At 35.1% G+C, this 18,909-nt stretch overlaps 1 protein-coding gene across 1 annotated transcript; it reads right to left on the bottom strand.

Annotated features, from left to right (window-relative positions):
* Positions 1-1,622: 1,622 nt before the first annotated feature.
* On the bottom strand, positions 1,623-18,655 carry LOC144447362 (armadillo repeat-containing protein 8-like). The gene is made up of 20 exons (XM_078137346.1): positions 18,580-18,655; positions 16,497-16,573; positions 15,347-15,418; positions 14,636-14,778; positions 14,105-14,202; positions 13,426-13,518; positions 12,844-12,924; positions 12,186-12,261; positions 11,567-11,657; positions 10,508-10,568; positions 9,918-10,127; positions 9,289-9,384; positions 8,259-8,423; positions 7,641-7,727; positions 7,082-7,174; positions 6,586-6,735; positions 5,523-5,618; positions 4,204-4,299; positions 3,030-3,196; positions 1,623-2,275 (listed from the first exon to the last, which is right to left on the bottom strand). The coding sequence occupies exons 1-20, from the start codon at positions 18,601-18,603 to the stop codon at positions 2,245-2,247; spliced, it is 2,007 nt and encodes a 668-aa protein (XP_077993472.1). The 5' UTR covers positions 18,604-18,655; the 3' UTR covers positions 1,623-2,244.
* Positions 18,656-18,909: the final 254 nt, after the last annotated feature.

The raw sequence follows: 18,909 nt of genomic DNA, 5'->3' as shown, positions 1-18,909 counted from the left end.
TAACTTCTTTTTTATTTGTACATTTCTTATTTTGTGCATTTGAACAAAGATATTGATGCAAGTTATTGTCTTTTAGATGAGAAAAACCCAGAAAAATGTAAAAAACGTGAGTGCTGACTACATATCAACACATAGTACTATGGAAGTGTAAAAAACCATACTTATGTTCCATTCAAATAACTAACGCATGAAAACACTGTATGAAATATAACTTAAATAACAATTTGTGTATATGTACAAAAAAAAGAAGTTAGCACACTTTTACTCTGTACCTTGACAATGAAAGTCAGCTAACTTGACGATTGTGTATAATAGCATGTGGTAAGCGTTTGCAGTGGATTGCATTATTTGTCCCCCAAAAATTTAAGAAACTGATAGAATAGTATATACTCAGTACAAATAAACAGAATCCATAGAAAGATAACACAAAAGTTCACAGAAGAAAAATACAGACACTTTAGATTTATGCCGAGACATACAATACAATGAAAAATAAGTATAGGGGTATTTTACATAATAACTATGAATGAACAGTTCCAGTAAAGGATTGTCTTTACAGGCAAATAATAAACAAAAATATTATACAGTTACAACTACTTATGTTTAGTGGTTTGTCAGCTGGTATAAATTATATACTGTAGGATACTACTTAATGATATATTGTGATTTCTATCTTTTTAATTTATGTACAATAAACAGTAAAGTAATTCTGTCAAGACGTTTCACTCAGACTTTGCTGAGCTGCCTAAGTAGGCCCAATCTACAATACTACTAATTACTAATAATTAATTAATAATAATAATTATGTTACATGATCAAAATGATACTTGGAATAGGTACTATTACTTGCCATTGATTGCATTATTTCTGTATGCGTTAAATTATGAACCTTCTGCATGTTAGTATATACGACACTGTCTTTGTTAAGGGTGGTAAGTAGATAAAATCTACCTGAGCTCGTCAGTCACAAAAATTATGGTAAATGCACATGGTATGGAAAGCTTTGCAATGTTCCTACATTTCTCTCCTCTGTTACCGGGGTTCCCAGACCTTAGCAAAAACATTACGATTTAAGTTACAGGTGTGAAACAAGACCCATTATGTATAAGAGAAGATAAAATCAACTGTTCTCACATTCCAGTTAAAAAGTCTTTGGAGACACAATAGACAAATACCTTATGAAACTAAACACTTGTGTATTACAACTTTCTCTACACCTAACACATGAATGAAACTGACATTATATTTGTTAATTCCATTTGACAAGGTGATTTCTTTTGATATAGATAAATCTATGGATACGTTTCATTGTTGAAAGATAAAAGATGCACTGATAAACTATATAAAACAATCCATTGATAGATAACAACATATGCAAACTTCGACTTGTCAGAAAAAAGTACAAACTTCTAAATTCTGTGTTTATATGTTTCATGTATTGGAATTGCATGAATCACAGTACTGAGTCAGTGTTCTCCCCAGCCCTAGAGAAGTGCTGGTCAGTCATTCATATTCATGAATATTAATATTCATTTGGTAAATCTGTATAGGATATCAAAATATAAAAGATATCAATTGCAGGTAATCAGGTGGATCAATTTCAAATATTGAGGTTATATTTTTGAATTTCACTTATCAACCAGCTGGTCCAACCAGCAAGGGGAGAACTCTGTTCAAATACAACAATTAAGTTAACTGAGACAGAGTGTACCACCAAAGTAGACTAGACTGACAGGGTCTAGACTAGCAATATATATTATGACATCACATTAGACTTTAACTGACAGTGCATATGATGACATCACAGAAGACATTAACTGCCAGTGCCTACTATGACATCACAGCAGACAATAACTGCCAGTGCCTACTATGACATCACAGCAGACAATAACTGCCAGTGCATACTATGACATCACAGCAGCCATTAACTGCCAGTGCATACGATGGCATCACAGCAGACATTAACTGCCAGTGCCTACTATGACATCACAGCAGACAATAACTGACAGTGCCTACTATGACATCACAGCAGACATTAACTGCCAGTGCATACGATGACATCACAGCAGACTTTAACTGACAGTGTTTACTATGACATCACAGCAGCCATAATATCCAAAACATATGGATTAAATATATACATGTACAGTAATTTTTCACTGTGCTTCTGTTGAATTCAACAAAGTAATTTTCAGACACACAGTGTCCAGTTTAAGTCCAGTACAGGTACATTTCCCGTTCTAGTCAGGTGAACTGCTGTAATGCTGTTTTTACTCTGGATAATAAAGAAAAGAAACATATTTCATTCAAATCATACTGCAATGTAAACATTAAGGTTCTAGTTAGGTAAACTATTGTAACACAATTTTCACTTCAAATTATAATGAAAAGAACACTATTGCATTCATTTTATACCGAGATAACACAGTTATGCTAACAAAAGAATACATGTTATTACATATGTACCCATGATAACATACATCGGTGCTTGTACATACTAGTGGCATTCGCACTACAGTGCAATACTGAAAGCAGCCATGCATAAATGTATGCAAATGATATGCAAATGAGTTTGCAATCATTCCATGTATGATACTAGTGACATTCGCACTACAGTGCAATACTGAAAGCAGCCATGCATAAATGTATGCAAATGATATGCAAATGAGTTTGCAATCATTCCATGTATGATACTAGTGGCATTCGCACTACAGTGCAATACTGAAAGCAGCCATGCATAAATGTATGCAAATGATATGCAAATGAGTTAGCAATCATTCCATGTATGATGTACATGATATCAAGTGAACAAACAGTTGTGTATTTTACAAAAGTTAATGTTTTGGATGAACATACCAGTATCTAATAGTAACAAAACCCTCTGCAGCATGAGTGCTAGTGTTTCCTGTGGCACTTTCACTCACTCTCGTCAGCTGCTGAGAACATCACAAGCACTTGTGCAAATATCTAAATAGGCCATCCTGACACTAACATGCCATGGGTATCTGTTATGTTGGGTATTAACTTACTTGTCAAAGAGGACTGTGTCACTAGAACTGAGTAGTTGTTGTAATAATTTTTGAACACCCATATCACGTAGCTTTGCTTGTCTTTCTAGAGCACCTTCCTCCTCATTCCAAACTAAGTTAGAAATACAATATGTAGCAGCTATCTGTAGTTTCACATTTGCATGGATCTGAAAACAACAGAAACATGGTAAAATATAGTAACTTTGGAATGGTAAGTTAGAAATACAATATGTAGCAGCTATCTGTAATTTCACATTTGCATGGATCTGAAAACACCAGAAACATAGTAAAATATAGTAACTTTGGAATGGTAAGTTAGAAATACAGTATGTAGCAGCTATCTGTAGTTTCACACTTGCATGGATCTGAAAACACCAGAAACATAGTAAAATATAGTAACTTTGGAATGGTAAGTTAGAAATACAGTATGTAGCAGCTATCTGTAATTTCACATTTGCATGGATCTGAAAACAACAGAAACATAGTAAAATATAGTAACTTTGGAATGGTAAGTTAGAAATACAGTATGTAGCAGCTATCTGTAGTTTCACATTTGCATGGATCTGAAAACACCAGAAACATAGTAAAATATAGTAACTTTGGAATGGTAAGTTAGAAATGAATGCAATGTTTTGATCTGTCTGCTACAGACCTTGATCTTGATCTTGAACAATACATTCAAAAACATTCGTGTGAACTTAAACTTGAAATTTGAAAATATGAACACTATAGGAAACAGAATTATGATGCCACCAACTGTTGTACACACTCGTCTTCATACTTATTAAATATATTGTTGACTTAGAAGTCCAGCTACGTTATCTTTTCACCGTTTTTCTCTAATCTTTACCCACTTATAAATCTCACTGAATTTTTGTATGAGATTATTAAATCATTCTAAATACCAGAACTGCGTTTCAACAATTTTATACAGTTTGTGTACACTGGCTTTATGTACAGACCATTCTCTTGTTTGTTGACAAAATTGTAAGTTTGTGGGATTGTGATAGCACTAGATCACTCAGCCCATTATTTTTGTCTGCATATGCTTCAGCAAGTAAGACACGCTACAACATATTATACGAAAGATGAAAGAAATATACTGGTTGCAATTTTTCAGAAATCTTTAACAACAGTCGACTGTGTGTTATGATGTATTTAACAGACAACTTACCATGTAGTTTGTAATTTTCTTGAGGACGTCATCATGTGACATGATATATTCCTTAGCTGTATTACCGTCTGCTATATTGGCCAGTATACACAGTGTCTGAAATTAAAGTATTCACAACAATCTTACCACAAACCTAGAGACAATTATGTTGTTGCACACCTGGCGTTCTTGCTACTAAAGTTAGAAGTAAACCTCTGGGGTTATTTCCCAAATGGGGTTTCCTGCACCCACTAGATTTCTGGCTACAAAATTTTGGATCACTTTTTCTCATTTTATACAAGAGTACTTCTCCAAGTATTTATACCACCTATTGACACTGGATGTCATTAACCCTAAATTCTATGTACAATAGAATGTAGTCAGATTTCTATCAGCACCTTTTCAGCTATATACTAGAGTACTTCCATGTGTATATACATCATCAATTGACAACCTGGCTGTCAACACACTAGAATACTTCCATGTGTATGTACATCATCAATTGACACCCTAGCTGTCAACACACTAGAATACTTCTATGTGTATGTAAATCATCAATTGACACCCAGGCTGTCAACACACTAGAATACTCTTGTGTGTATGTACATCATTAATTGACACCCTAGCTGTCAACATACTAGAATACTTCTATGTGTATGTACATCATCAATTGACACCCAGGATGTCAACACACTAGAATACTTCTATGTGTATGTGCATCATCAATTGACACCCAGGCTGTCAACACACTAGAATACTTCTATGGGTATGTACATCATCAATTGACACCCAGGCTGACAACACACAAGAATACTTCTATGTGTATGTACATCATCAATTGACACCCAGGCTGTCAACACACTAGAATACTTCTATGGGTATGTACATCATCAATTGACACCCAGGCTGTCAACATACTAGAATACTTCTATGTGTATGTACATCATCAATTGACACCCAGGCTGTCAACACACAAGAATACTTCTATGTGTATGTACATCATCAATTGACACCCTGGCTGTCAACACACTAGAATACTTCTATGTGTATGTACATCATCAATTGACACCCAGGCTGTCAACACACTAGAATACTTCTATGTGTATGTACATCATCAATTGACACCCTAGCTGTCAACACACTAGAATACTTCTATGTGTATGTACATCATCAATTGACACCCAGGCTGTCAACACACTAGAATACTTCTATGTGTATGTACATCATCAATTGACACCCAGGCTGTCAACACACTAGAATACTTCTATGGGTATGTACATCATCAATTGACACCCAGACTGTCAACATCCAAATATGACAATACTGTTAGTGCCACTCACCTGTTCTTTAACTTCTGGTGAATGATCTCCATCTAAAATAAGAACTACAGCTTGCATAATATCAATACCATGTGAGGCCATCATATGATCGATGTGCTGTGAAAATGAAACACAAAAAATATAAATTGGGCGAGTTAACATCATATAATCTGAAAATGTTAAAATAACTTTATATGAACTATTTTGTCCTTTTTTTCTGGGAAAGAACACATTGTTGAATTTCTATTCTACTTTGAGATTTTTATGAGAGCAAACAATGTTTTACATATTTACTTCATCAATTAGTTCCTATTTTATGTTTGAAATTGCTCTAAAATGTCGATACTATATTTGCATATATGCTTATATAACCAAAATCAAAACTACTGGAGCAAGCCATCATAGAACACAGTCCCAAGTGGTGTGTTGTATGGCAAAGTTATTGTGCAAATGTGGAAGGTGTCTCTAGATACAAACTCATTAAAATTTATTGACTAATTTGATAATTTTACTTTTGATATGGAGGTGAAAGTCAACACATGAATGGAAGCAAATGTAATAGTCCCCTCGGTGGGGGGGGGGGGGGGGGCTAAAAACACCATAGTATGAGATGTTCATGTAAAATTTAACAAACTGAGATGAAGATTGGGAAAAGAAAACTTCAGTGGTAGTGCTAAATTATATGCTCATTGATTGTGTTGCCCTGTTGTAGTTGTAATATACTACTGGTATATGATTTTGTAGTTTTTTCTAACTTTGCTAAAACTTAGAATAATTCACAGACTTTTCTTTATATATATTCACTCTTATGGAGTGCTAAATTTCTCTCTCGTTCATTTCAAGGTCCAGGTGCTACTGTGAATTACATTTCAGGTATTCAAACTTTTCGTAGTCTGCTTGGGTTTCATACCAATTCATTACTTGCAGTAGAACAAACTAACTTTATTAGGACTGTGGAAGCATAACACCAACACCCCAACTGTAAAAAGCACCAATTACCTCATCCCTGTCAGTCAGTCTGTACCCCACATTATTCTGTATTACTCTTATTATTAATAATTGTTATTATAATTATTATACTCACTGATTTGGTAGACAGTAGATTCCTAAGTAATCCAAGAGTTTTCATGAGTACATCTACACTAGGATCTGATAGTAATCTAAACATTTGTTGTGTTCCTAGACTGGCTAAGATACTACTTTTAATCTTCTCATCAGCTTGAAATGCCATATTCTATAAAACAACAGATATGAATGTGATAGTTACAACAACTCTCAGTATTTTGGAAAGAATTTTGTGTGTGTTTGTATGCACTTTGATTCTCTTAGTGCATGCACGTGTGTGTGTGTGTGTGTGTGTGTGTGTGTGTGTGTGTGTGTGTGTGTGTGTGTGTGTGTGTGTGGATACTTTCATTCACTTTGCTTGTGACAGTGCAAACCTTGTAGCACTCATGCAAATATTCGAAGTGTTCCAGTATGCCACACAGACTAACACTCACTTGTCATAAAGTCATGTTATAGTATTACACATTCACTTTCATATCATAACAGTTGGACAGATAAAGAAATTAATACCTTACCATTAAAGCCCAGATACCGTTCAGTCTTAGAGCTGCGTTGTCTCGTTTTGTTAAATCACATAGTAGGTCTATTGCACCAGACTCTAGAATTGGCTGTAAACAAAGGTAGTGTGGCATCAAATATGGTACACATGTACTCTAATACATTAGCATGAACAATACAATTTATTCTGAACACACATGCATTAACATTCAATGTAAATCAAGTATGAAATAGCTCAATAACCATGCATGTATGTGGATGTCTTAGATTGCAATAATTGGAGAGAAAAAATATATTGAAAAATGAATATTACTAATACTTACATAATGTAAAGAGAGTAAAACTGAGACATCCAGGACAGATCATCATTCATGTATTTCTTAATCAGTATTTTAAGGTGTATATCAGATTGTTGCATAACCTTAGCAAGAAAAATTAATTGATTTGAACAAAACAATTTCTTTCTTTGTGCCGATGAAGGATACCAGTGTCATATCTAAATACAAGATAACTACCAGTACACAGAGATGACAATGATAAGTTATTTGTCATATGGTTATATGATACTAAACTTACCTCTTTACTTGGTGAAAATTCTAATAACAGATTACACAATGTTGATGATGCAACAGATAAGAGATCATCGGAGGCACCACGTAGAAGCTGCATAATAGAGAAATAGTCAACATTTATAATATTCTGTCCCTGTGCATTTTGGCATCAGTGTGAGTCATACTATTTTAACTGTAGTGCAATACCAAAGTATTATTGGCTATGCATACACGTATGCAAATGAGTGCAACAGTGCCCTGTACACGAAATCTTAGGAATGAGCAGTGCTGTGCTACCTTTTATGAAATGTGTTGTTTATTTTATACTTAAATGTGGTTCTTTCTTTTCTGCCTCAGAGTCAATTGAGCATATTTCCTACACCTCTTAACACAATCTAAAGAGATACACTCTGTTTCTTGTAGTTATCAGGTACTACAGAATCATATGTAGAAGTTTTTACTCGACATTCTCACTCTGTTAACAGTTTTCAAGCCTTCGTAAAAACAACACTGACAAATATAATACCTTCATCAATGGTTTCCAGACAGCATAGTCTTGAAAACTGGTTCTGAGTTTCGACATTCTCACTCTGTTAACAGTTTTCAAGCCTTTGTAAAAACACAACATTGACAAATACAATACCTTCATCAATGGTTTCCAGACAGCATGGTCCTGAAAACTGGTTCTGAGTTGTTGTACAGATCTAGACAGACTATGTAGACATCTGACTGCAGATACTCTTACTTCTACATTCGAGTCAGATAGACCTGTAACCACATGGTCCATTAGATTCTCCGTCTCAATTATCTACAGAAGCAAAATATAGAAACTCAATAAGTCAGTTAGTTTTTTTTTTGTATTTATAGTAATTTATTGGGCATCTTTCTTAAATGTACAAGTCATAATACTAGACAAGTATACTAGTATTTTTTTCTGTGTGAATACAACATCAATTATCGCACAAATAATAATATAGGGGACCACTTTTCTAAATGCACTGTCATTTTGTTTTTCTGTTTTGCAATAAAGTTCTCTATCTGATATATCCGTCTTATAAAAGACGCCAAACCTGCAAAACTTGGCTTAGTTCCGTTCATATTGCAGTAGTAAGTATGTTTTCTTACCAGCAAACTAATAAAGTTAACTAACAGAGGTTCATCTGGATCTGATATGATCAAACAGAGTTTGCCTGAAGTCAGTTAGTTTGAAAGTTTTAATTAATTTGAATATACAACACTAGATTGCAGGGCTATTTTGAATATTGTATTCCCTTCATTAATTGAACTTCACAATATTGTACTTTTTAGCTATTTTTCCATCTATCATTTGGGAACATACACATACGTTTTTCTCTTAATCCTCAGAAATCTAAACATTACCATACTACTAGTTTTTCAGTGTATGTCTCCCCCCCCCCCCCCCCCCCCCCCGATTGTCAAAGTAGTAAGAGTTGTTTATTCTAGTGACATGGGAATATACATTTACAAATCGACAAACAAAAGAACAGAAAATTAATATATCAGCTCATCAGGCTTATTTGTCATTATTAACTAAACTAAAGAAACGCAAAAGTGAAAAGAGCATCAATCATAACAAGTAAAGAAAAGTAACAGTACTACAATGAAATATATAAATGATTACACCTTCATTACTATAGTGATTTAACACTTACTCTTTTTCGTATGTCTTCATCATTAGCCCCAAGTGAGGCATATGCCTTGAATGCAGCTTGTTTGAGTCGGTTTGAATACTTCATGTCTGTATCAAACTGTTAAAAACATTATCAAAAGTTACATGTATATCAAACTGCAAAAGATACCATATTAATACATCATATTCATATAGCCTTCATGTCATATGGACTATTGATCCAGAGTGACCTCAATTTGCATATAGGGGACACTAGTCATGTTCTATTTTCCCTAGGGACTCACAGTGGCATGGGAGTCCATTTGAGGATTTGTTTTGACTATGAAATGAATATGTCTGAGAATGTGATGTGTTATGAAATATTGTTGAATGGCTTTATTTTGGCACTTGTAGACATTTACCAGTGCCCTCAGAGCCAGGTAATAAGTGTATTATATCAAACTGTCAAAGACATTATCAAAAGTATCTTTTCCAGGCAACACTGAAAAATAATCATTATTTCAAATGAGTCTAGATTACAATGTACTTAGCTATCTTGGCAATTATGGGCCACCAGCTTTTTCTGAACAGCAGTCCTAGAGGCCAAACTATACAAATCTTTTGTCTTTCTACAATATGGTGTATTTCAAGTACTGCGTAGTAAATACCAACCTTCTCTAGATCAGCTACAGCGTTAGCATTACCAGATGTAGTCTGCCATCTGAGATACTTGGCCAATGTCTTGATGAGGTGATCAGAGATACTAGCCACACGTTGCAACTCTGTATCAATCTCTATCAAGTAAGCTAGTGTCTCTGCACCTTCTATTCTCTCACCTACTTTCTTTGTGATCTGACACATTCTAACAAGAGTTGGCAATGCCTGGGGAAAGAAGGAATCAACGGTTGAAGACGAAGGCAGTTCTGTTAGAAATGGTGAAATGGCCAGGATTCAATCCTAAGTTCTCACATTCGTACTACATGAATCTGATAAGCCAGAATTATGATGAAGCCATAAGAAAAGAATTTTTCTAAAGCTCTGCAAAACAATTGGGAGTGTTTAAACACAATAACCTAATTTGACATGGACTTTTAAAAGGGACATCTTTTCTTGATTACTTACATTATTCAGGGAACGAAGTGTGGAGAACACTGTAGCTATACACAGACCTCAAACTATAACTTTATGTATATTATATTATATAAAGTGATACGTTTTTTCTCACTCCAAAAAATTAGTCTATTTATATATTGTATTTGTACCTTCATAATTATGCTTGATTCCTTTGGTTGGATGGCACCAGCACGACACAGAAAAGTCAAACTGTAATGAAAATGATGAGAATAAATGACTTATCTACACTTGTATTATTAATGAAATTTACGGTCTTGGATAAAGTTGACAATGACAACAGAACTGCATGATAAGTCAGTGCCAATGTTTGGTACTAAAGGTATTTGCAATTGTGTAGATATCATATCCCAAAATATGTCACACAGGTTATGGTGGGGTAGGGGGTGAGGGGTAGTTCTATATTATCATTTCATTCCTAATATAGAACTATGTGTACTAGCAACATGACTGATTCATTTGTTCACTGCTGACCAAAACATACATGCCATCATATCTGATCCACTGAAAACCAGAGAAAATTACCATTTAACAAACATCTGCATGAAGTTATAATTTGTTATTTAATGTTGACATAAATTGACAGATTTGTTCAGACTTTAGGTACATCTAGCCTCTACAGACTGTAAGATACATTGTCACTCTGCCCTCACTGGACAGTTTTAAAGGGGTTGACTGATGTGTGAGGGCGCCCTGCCATGGTGTACCAGTACCTTACATACTACTGCCACTACTGACAGCTCTGTGCTATGTCATAATGTTACTGTGCACTACAGACTCCATTAGTACCAGCCACTACTGACAGCTCTACTATCTACATGTAAGTCATAGGGTTGCTGTGAACTACATTCTCTATAAAGTAAAGTGTCAATAGTTTTTTCTTTCTAATACAAGAGTTGGTTTTCCCCATTTTGTCTAGATGACTTTCACACATCTGTAAAGTTAAGTTGACAATGCCATGTAGGCTAGTAATACGTTCTATATCTCAAATGATCTATGTACATAAAAGCATAATTGACTCAAATTCAAAGCAGACAAAGTTTAATAAATCTGATGACCTCTAGTACACAAAACAGATTAAAGCGACACAACATTAGAAAGTTCTGGACTTTAATACATTTTGTACCCTTAAAAACACAACACTGATGCCTAGCCTTACTTTCTAAAGTCAAATGGTGATGAATACGTACCATTTAGCAGCAGTCAGTTGCATACCATCACTGTGTTCTCTACCACATAGTTTTACAAGCATTTCATGTAGACTTTGTCCATTGCACACAGCTGTAAATCAAAACACATAACATCTGATGATAACAAACACTGACTTCAAGAAATGAATCATGTGTCATGTACATTGTGGACTATGTCCATTACACACAGCTGTAAAACAAAACACATACCATCTGATGACCACAATAGTTTGAGTTCAAGAAACATATATTGTTACAACTTCTCATAATACTGGGACACAATGTCCTAATAATAAATTGCTCACAATATCTCAGCAGTAGATGACTTTTCCATTCAACTAGTAGGGGGGATTTTATCAGTATACATCTTACAATTTATACATGTAATTATTCCTATAGGTTTTGGTAATTTTTTGGCTTATCCAAATTTCTTGCTTTGTATTATTGTTCATGTCTCCACCATATGAGTAGTTCATATGAATCTCACCATCCATAAATATATGGGGAAGCAGCAGATGCATGTACAGACTGGATGAGATACATGTATGACAAATATTCAGTAGGGGTATGGGAGTAACACCAAAAAAACCCGAAATGCATATACAATGTACACACATACCTGTAGCAATGGTATAGGCCACTTTTTCGTTTTGATAACAGATGACAGCATAGCACTGCAGTGTTGGTAGTTGTACCTATGATATATTGATATAATAATGATTGCATTATATGTAACAGAAATATCAGATGACGATTTTGGTAAAGGATACTATGGAAATCAAACTCTAGGCAAACTAAGATAGACACTAACTAAGACTGTAGTTGATGTATATGCTAGGTTACACAAGTAGATGCTAGCAGTGCTTTGGTTAAGGATATAATCACACTGTAATCAAGATAGTGTAAACACTGAATGAGGTGAGAGCCTAGAGTCTTCTCTCTCTCTCTCTCTCTCTCTCTTAATTTTTCACCTGCTGTTTTCGGCAGGTGAAGCCACATCAAATTGTCTGTGTAGTTACATACACCAACGTCTGCTGTTAGCTTTCATTATGTGACAATAGTTTTATTTTATGTCTATCTTAGTTAGCCTATAGCTTGATTTCCGTAGTTGTATATCAACTGTACATTTTATGAATGTGGACTACATGAACTCAAGCAAAGAATATGCTGAAATAACCCCCTTGGGTATCATTCAAAGGGAGCTTATAAGAAACTACTGTAACAGCTTTTTATGTTTTTTACCTTCTTGTACATTTATTTAATAACTGACTACCTACCTGTGCACAGTTTGAAGTCAACAATGAAGCCAAAGCCTGGATAATGCCATGACTACAAAGAATGTCTTGATGATCTGAATTCTGTAAAGTTTCAAGGAATACAAAATATTAGAGTCATCCATCAACACATTTAATGTGTGAAACTTAAACTGGTACTGTCTATAATGATGGCCACATTTTTATCCACAGTAAGTCACAGCATTTGCATATGATACTTGTAATGTACAAATAAAGCAGAATCCATGTGATGGAATCATAGAGGCAGAAACTTATTAGGAGCAAATCTGCATCAACACAACATGACAGAGGTGGTTACATCTACATGATCTACATACAGAGACTTGCTAAAATGAAGATGTGTAAAACTTTTGAAATTTTTGTTATCGACAACATTATCTTACAATAACATTTCCACATCATATCTGAATACTGACCTCAACAGGCTGTATGACATGATTCAACCTGGTCTGAGTAGTTGGAATAATGTATTGAGAATAAAACAAAAAGTAACCAACAAGAACTTCTTAATTACTGCAGTAAACCATTTTAATTGAAGTAAAGACATCAACTTTTGATACTCACCTTACAACATTTCGATATAATACTTGTAATACATTCTTGGGTACAAAGAGATGTTGGTAGAATACGAATCAACTGTGGAATTACTGTGGCATCCTACAAAACAAAAATAAAACAGAATTATAACTGGTACATACACTATTTCCACTTTATATCTTTCTCTACCACACCCTCATCTTTTTGTCTGTCTGTCTGTCTGTCTGTCTGTCTGTCTGTCTGTCTGTCTGTCAGTCTCTTTCTGTTATGTGTTTCCCCAAAACTTTTTTTGATCAGTGTGGATATTTGTTGTCTGGTTTCCAACATTTCACAATTATGCAAAGTGTATGCAAATATATGGAGAGTATAGCCGTCCTTTACTCCTGAATATACATGGCGAACATAGACAGGAAAGAGTTTTTAACTCAGGATTATTCCCATACATTTTCCTTTATTCCACACAGGAAATAAAGAGTTGCAAGGCAAGAAAATAAGGAAAATAATAGAAATTAGTAAATACTTTGACCCAAATTTTCAGCACCACAGAAAAATGCCACAGATGTGTGTTGTCATGACATATATGTAAAACAACCAGGAATTAATCTCACGTTTCCCATTTAAACAGATACAATTTATGCAGTGATGGAGTGATGGTATAATGATTCATCTCTTGTTACTAGACTAAGTAGAACACAAGAATACTTACATCATAGAGATAATCAGCTGGCGTGATATCACTGCTAAACAGAGTTCTAAGACATCGCAACGAGGCTTCAACATACTTGATATCAGCATTACCAAGTCCTATAGGAAACAAATACACAAATTTACATCACCATTTTTTTTTACCACATTCAACATATCCTAACAAACATGAACATTATCATCTAGTATAAGTTTTGCTGATGTCATCTAAAATAAACGTGCAAATGGCAATGAAGCACAAATGCATGCAATGGAAATTCGCTGTTGCAGATAAACATATACAATGTCCAGTAATAACACAGCCTCAAGACACCCGACTGCAAGAGTGGGTACTAAAGATATTTGTATTTGCATATATGATTCCAGTATTTTCTGCTGCACTTTTTCTCACTAGTTTATGAAAGGACACTCACAAAAAGCACAGCAAGCATTCAAGCAAATATTTGGAGTACACCACACTGGCAGTCATGGATGGCTTCTGTTATATTACTTTTCAGGGAGAATTCTACAATAGATGTGAGAAATGTTTTACCTTTTAGCAGTATAGGGATAACATCGGCACTCAAAAGACTTCTTATGTTTTCACTTGTACCTTTAGCCAGACTTCCTAACACAACAGCTGATTCTAACAGTAACTCTGGACTACTCATCAAACTGGTCTGTATCTGTAATAGCCTGTAGAAAAAAAATCAGAAACTGCACTGTCAATAAAGTGTCAATTTATAAAATCTAACATATTATGGGAAAACATGATACTAGTAGTACCGTAAGTCATATTATACCATGCACAAGTCAAGTTATTGTCTTTGAACAGAAAATATGGACTATATACCCTGGTCATTCTATGTGATAACAAACTGTGATTATGTCACTGGTTCTGCAGAGCTAGAAATATGAGTCAAAACGAACCAAATCTCCATTAGTTTTCCCAAATTTTCATAAATTATGCTTGAAGAGGTATGTTTGTATTATTCCCCAATATGTTTTCTTCATTCACCTAAAATATACTTGTGACCTAAGAGTTTGTCACTACTTGTCTAGCAACTCGTAGTGACAAGGCTCCTTAGGTCACACGTCTTTCTTGGCAGAGTGAAGAAATATATTTGGGAATAATATCTGAATATTATAGTCAGCAAAATGTTATACTCACAGTAAGTACAGTTACACATGCTCCTGTTTAAATCTGTTTGCTTATATGTCTTTTGTACATGTTCCAAATGACACTACATCTAAATGTACTTACTTAGGAACAGCTCCACATAATATTATGTTAGTTTTCTGTTTGTTACTCCCAATCACAATGTTCTTCATTTGTCTACACACGGGAAAATATAGATATACATGTATGAATTATACAACATATGGACAATGATTGCAACCACTTTGCAATTATTATACTTCTTTGAAATAATACATGTTAAAGTGATGTACAAGTATGGGAGAGAAACATTGAAACATACAGGGTAAATCTCTTCTCACGTTCCTGCAAGCTGAGAGTTGTGGGACAGCCAGTTTGAGAACAAATCGATCTCACACTCTGTATCAATGCGCGAGTTTAAATTTTGTTTTATAAACCTATTGCTGATTGGTTTATTACATTCCGTATTCAGCAGGCGTCTGTATTGATTGACGAATAGAATAACGTGTAATGTAGAACCGGAACTATGTACATTCCGGCAGACGATAACTAAGTGAACGGACCAATAGTGTTGACATTTACACCTGTGGCTCACGTGAGACAAAAATTCCCCAACTCGTGTGATATGTATTCCATCTCAGACCATTGGGGTGTGGGATTCTATAAATCCCTGTCTTAATATGTTTCCATTGTCTTTGATCATTATTTAAAGTACAGCTGAAATCCTTGGTTTATGTTGATATAGAAGCACTTACAAGCACTAGTACAACAAAATCTGTCTCCTTCTTTTTGGATATGAGGTTATATATATGTACAGAGTACATGTATAACACTACATGGATAAAATGACTACTTGCAGTTGCCTAGTAAATCAATGAAAGTAAATGGCAGCCATTGGAAGCCACATTTGTAGATCTAATTAGGGGAACGTACATGGCAGCCATTGGGAGCCACATATGTACATGGCAGCCATTGGGACCGACATGTAGACCTAATTCTGGGAAAGTGGATGGCAGCCATTGGGATCTAGACCTACATGGTAATTCAGGGAAAGTACATGGCAGCCCTAGGAGCCACACTGGCAATGAGATTCTAGCTGTGTCACTTAAAGTAATTTATTTCAAGTGTCTCTTGTTAGACATGTAACATCAGTGAGATTCTAATTTCTAGCAAAAGAAATTTGTATGACTATCGGTATTCTACAATTTTGAGAATCCATGATTCAATAATTGTCACCACAATATATTTGTATTACCTGAGTGCATGCAGCAACTGTTGTGCATCATCGGTAGATAAATTATCCACATACACCTGACCGGGGCTGACTTCATCCTATAAATGTCAATGGAGGAAAAAAGTGCTGATTAGAATTACCTTATGTTCAAACAGTGGTACATGTATATTTACACACAGTCAGAGAGACTGTACACAGGAAGATCAGTTATTGTTTCTACTTACAGCAGGTATGTAATGATTTGCCATGAGTGGTTACATGTACATTATAGGTGGAAACAATGATGGCTCTTTCTGATAGAGGGACTGTGGACAATGTTTTGGTACAGTTGATCGATGTCGGTCTGGGTAACACAATTGGTAGTGCATCCTTCTAGTGATCAGAAAGTCCTGGATTTGAATCTTGCCTCTGGTAAACTTTTCTCCTCGTTTATACTACATTTGGTGACAAGGAAAACTAGACATGCGTCGATCTTGTGGTGTTGGCATTTGCAGTATTGTAGCTTGAGGTTAAAGTGTGTTTCCCAAACATGAGAAGGGAGGAGAGTTTGGAAGTGTCGGTAGACGTCAGCCTGGGTAGCACGGTTGATACATGTACAAATGTAGTTTGTCGCTTTTGTGATGGAAGGGTCCCAGGGTCAAGTCTCAGTTCTGGCCAACTTTTCGCGTTATTCATTACAATGTAAAATCTTCATATAATTTACAATACATTGTCTTCTTCAGACCTGATTAGTGTGCCCCCTATGCCCCTATTAGTCAACACATACAATGTACATGTACACGGTAATTTTTTGTGACAAAATTTGGAATTTCCTTGCCTACATGTACATGTACATTGTATGTGTTGACTAATAAATAAACCCTGTTTTCATCATTTTGACCAGACTATGTACAGCATCTTATATAGAGGACGCACACTGAGCCACATATACATCATAAAAAATGGAGTGTGTGATCTATTTTATAGTATTTATATCACTTAACTGTGAAAGTCAGACTGATACAGATAAACAGAAAGACTGGGAAAGAGAAGTCCTACTTGCAGATGGAGTACATGTAATTCGGAACTCGATTCTGACATTGTCTCTTTTGCTAACAAATAGGACAATGTCAGAATTGAGTCCCAAAATACTCTGTCCACAATTACAAGCAGGACTAGGAAGAGAGAAACTAGATTCATTTCTACACTACATGTACATGTATACACCATGTAGAAAAACTTATAATCAACTTCAATGGTTAGTTGGCCCATAGCGGTACATGTATATTAAGGGGACATTCCCCTATACAAATGTACCTACATGTATATGCCCATGGTTGGTCATTGTCCAATAAATGAACCAAGATTTTTTGTATAATTGCCATTGGAATTTACAGCTTGTAAGTCAAGAGAGACATTTGGCGCATGGACATTTGAATGGTCCTTGTCCAATAAGTTATGTATAATGCCAGCTATATTATTGAAATTGAAAATGAATTGAAATTGAAATTTATTCCACCAGAAAATGAAAACAAAATATACAGTGTTTGGAAGTAATACAAAACTGAATTCTGGTGAGGGCCATGGAATAGTTTTCCAGAGGAACTATTAAATCAAAGTCCATGGACCAAACGTATCTTGTAAGTTATATTAGTACACGTTAAATATAATTTAAAATCGACAATGTACATTTATACCCTGCAATTATGATACATTGTAATACGCTGCAAACCACATCACATACAGTGCGATCTCATATATCACACTTTCCCCTCATAAATACCTCCATGATCACATACACGACACAAATTCACAATGAATGACTCGTACCGTACCTAGCTGCAATAATTGTAGCGTTTTGTTGCGGTTTTGAGGGTGTTTTCGTCTGTTTTGGTGACTTTTTAAGTTGTGCGGGTTAAACACAAAAACTTAAAAAGTCACCAAAACAGACGAAAACACCCTCAAAACCGCAACAAAACGCTACAATTATTGCAGCTAGTACCGTACCGTACGTGGACTGGCCAGTGGTCGTCCTTAAAAAGCGTTCCACTGGCGTTCAGACCTCGATTATTGTGAAAATAAGCATGAATTTCGGCCTTTGAAATTTCATAATGTCATTACCTACCCCCATTATCATTGATTCCAACATTTCGTAATGTTTTGGTACCAAATTGGACAAAACACAGTCGATCGAAGGTGCAACACTTTACGACAGAAATAACTGTACATAAGTAATTATAGCTGCTTATTCATCCCCAATACAGTACACACATTTGCAGCTTTCAAGAGTTGTAACTTAAAATAAGGAAGCAGTCATACTAATTTCTAAATTTCACATAAATATTTTGCATATTTGTATTATTTCTTTCAGTTATGGAAAAGCCACTGTGATTTGAGGGCCATGCTGTGGTTTCGAACACACAGTCTACAAATAAGGTAGCTGGTGATGTGAGGT

This window comes from Glandiceps talaboti, chromosome 16 (genome assembly GCF_964340395.1).
Source record: "Glandiceps talaboti chromosome 16, keGlaTala1.1, whole genome shotgun sequence".
Lineage (NCBI taxonomy): Eukaryota > Metazoa > Hemichordata > Enteropneusta > Spengelidae > Glandiceps > Glandiceps talaboti.
The sequence above is the reverse complement of the archived record's forward strand: the minus strand, read 5'-3'. Positions and strand labels throughout refer to the sequence as shown.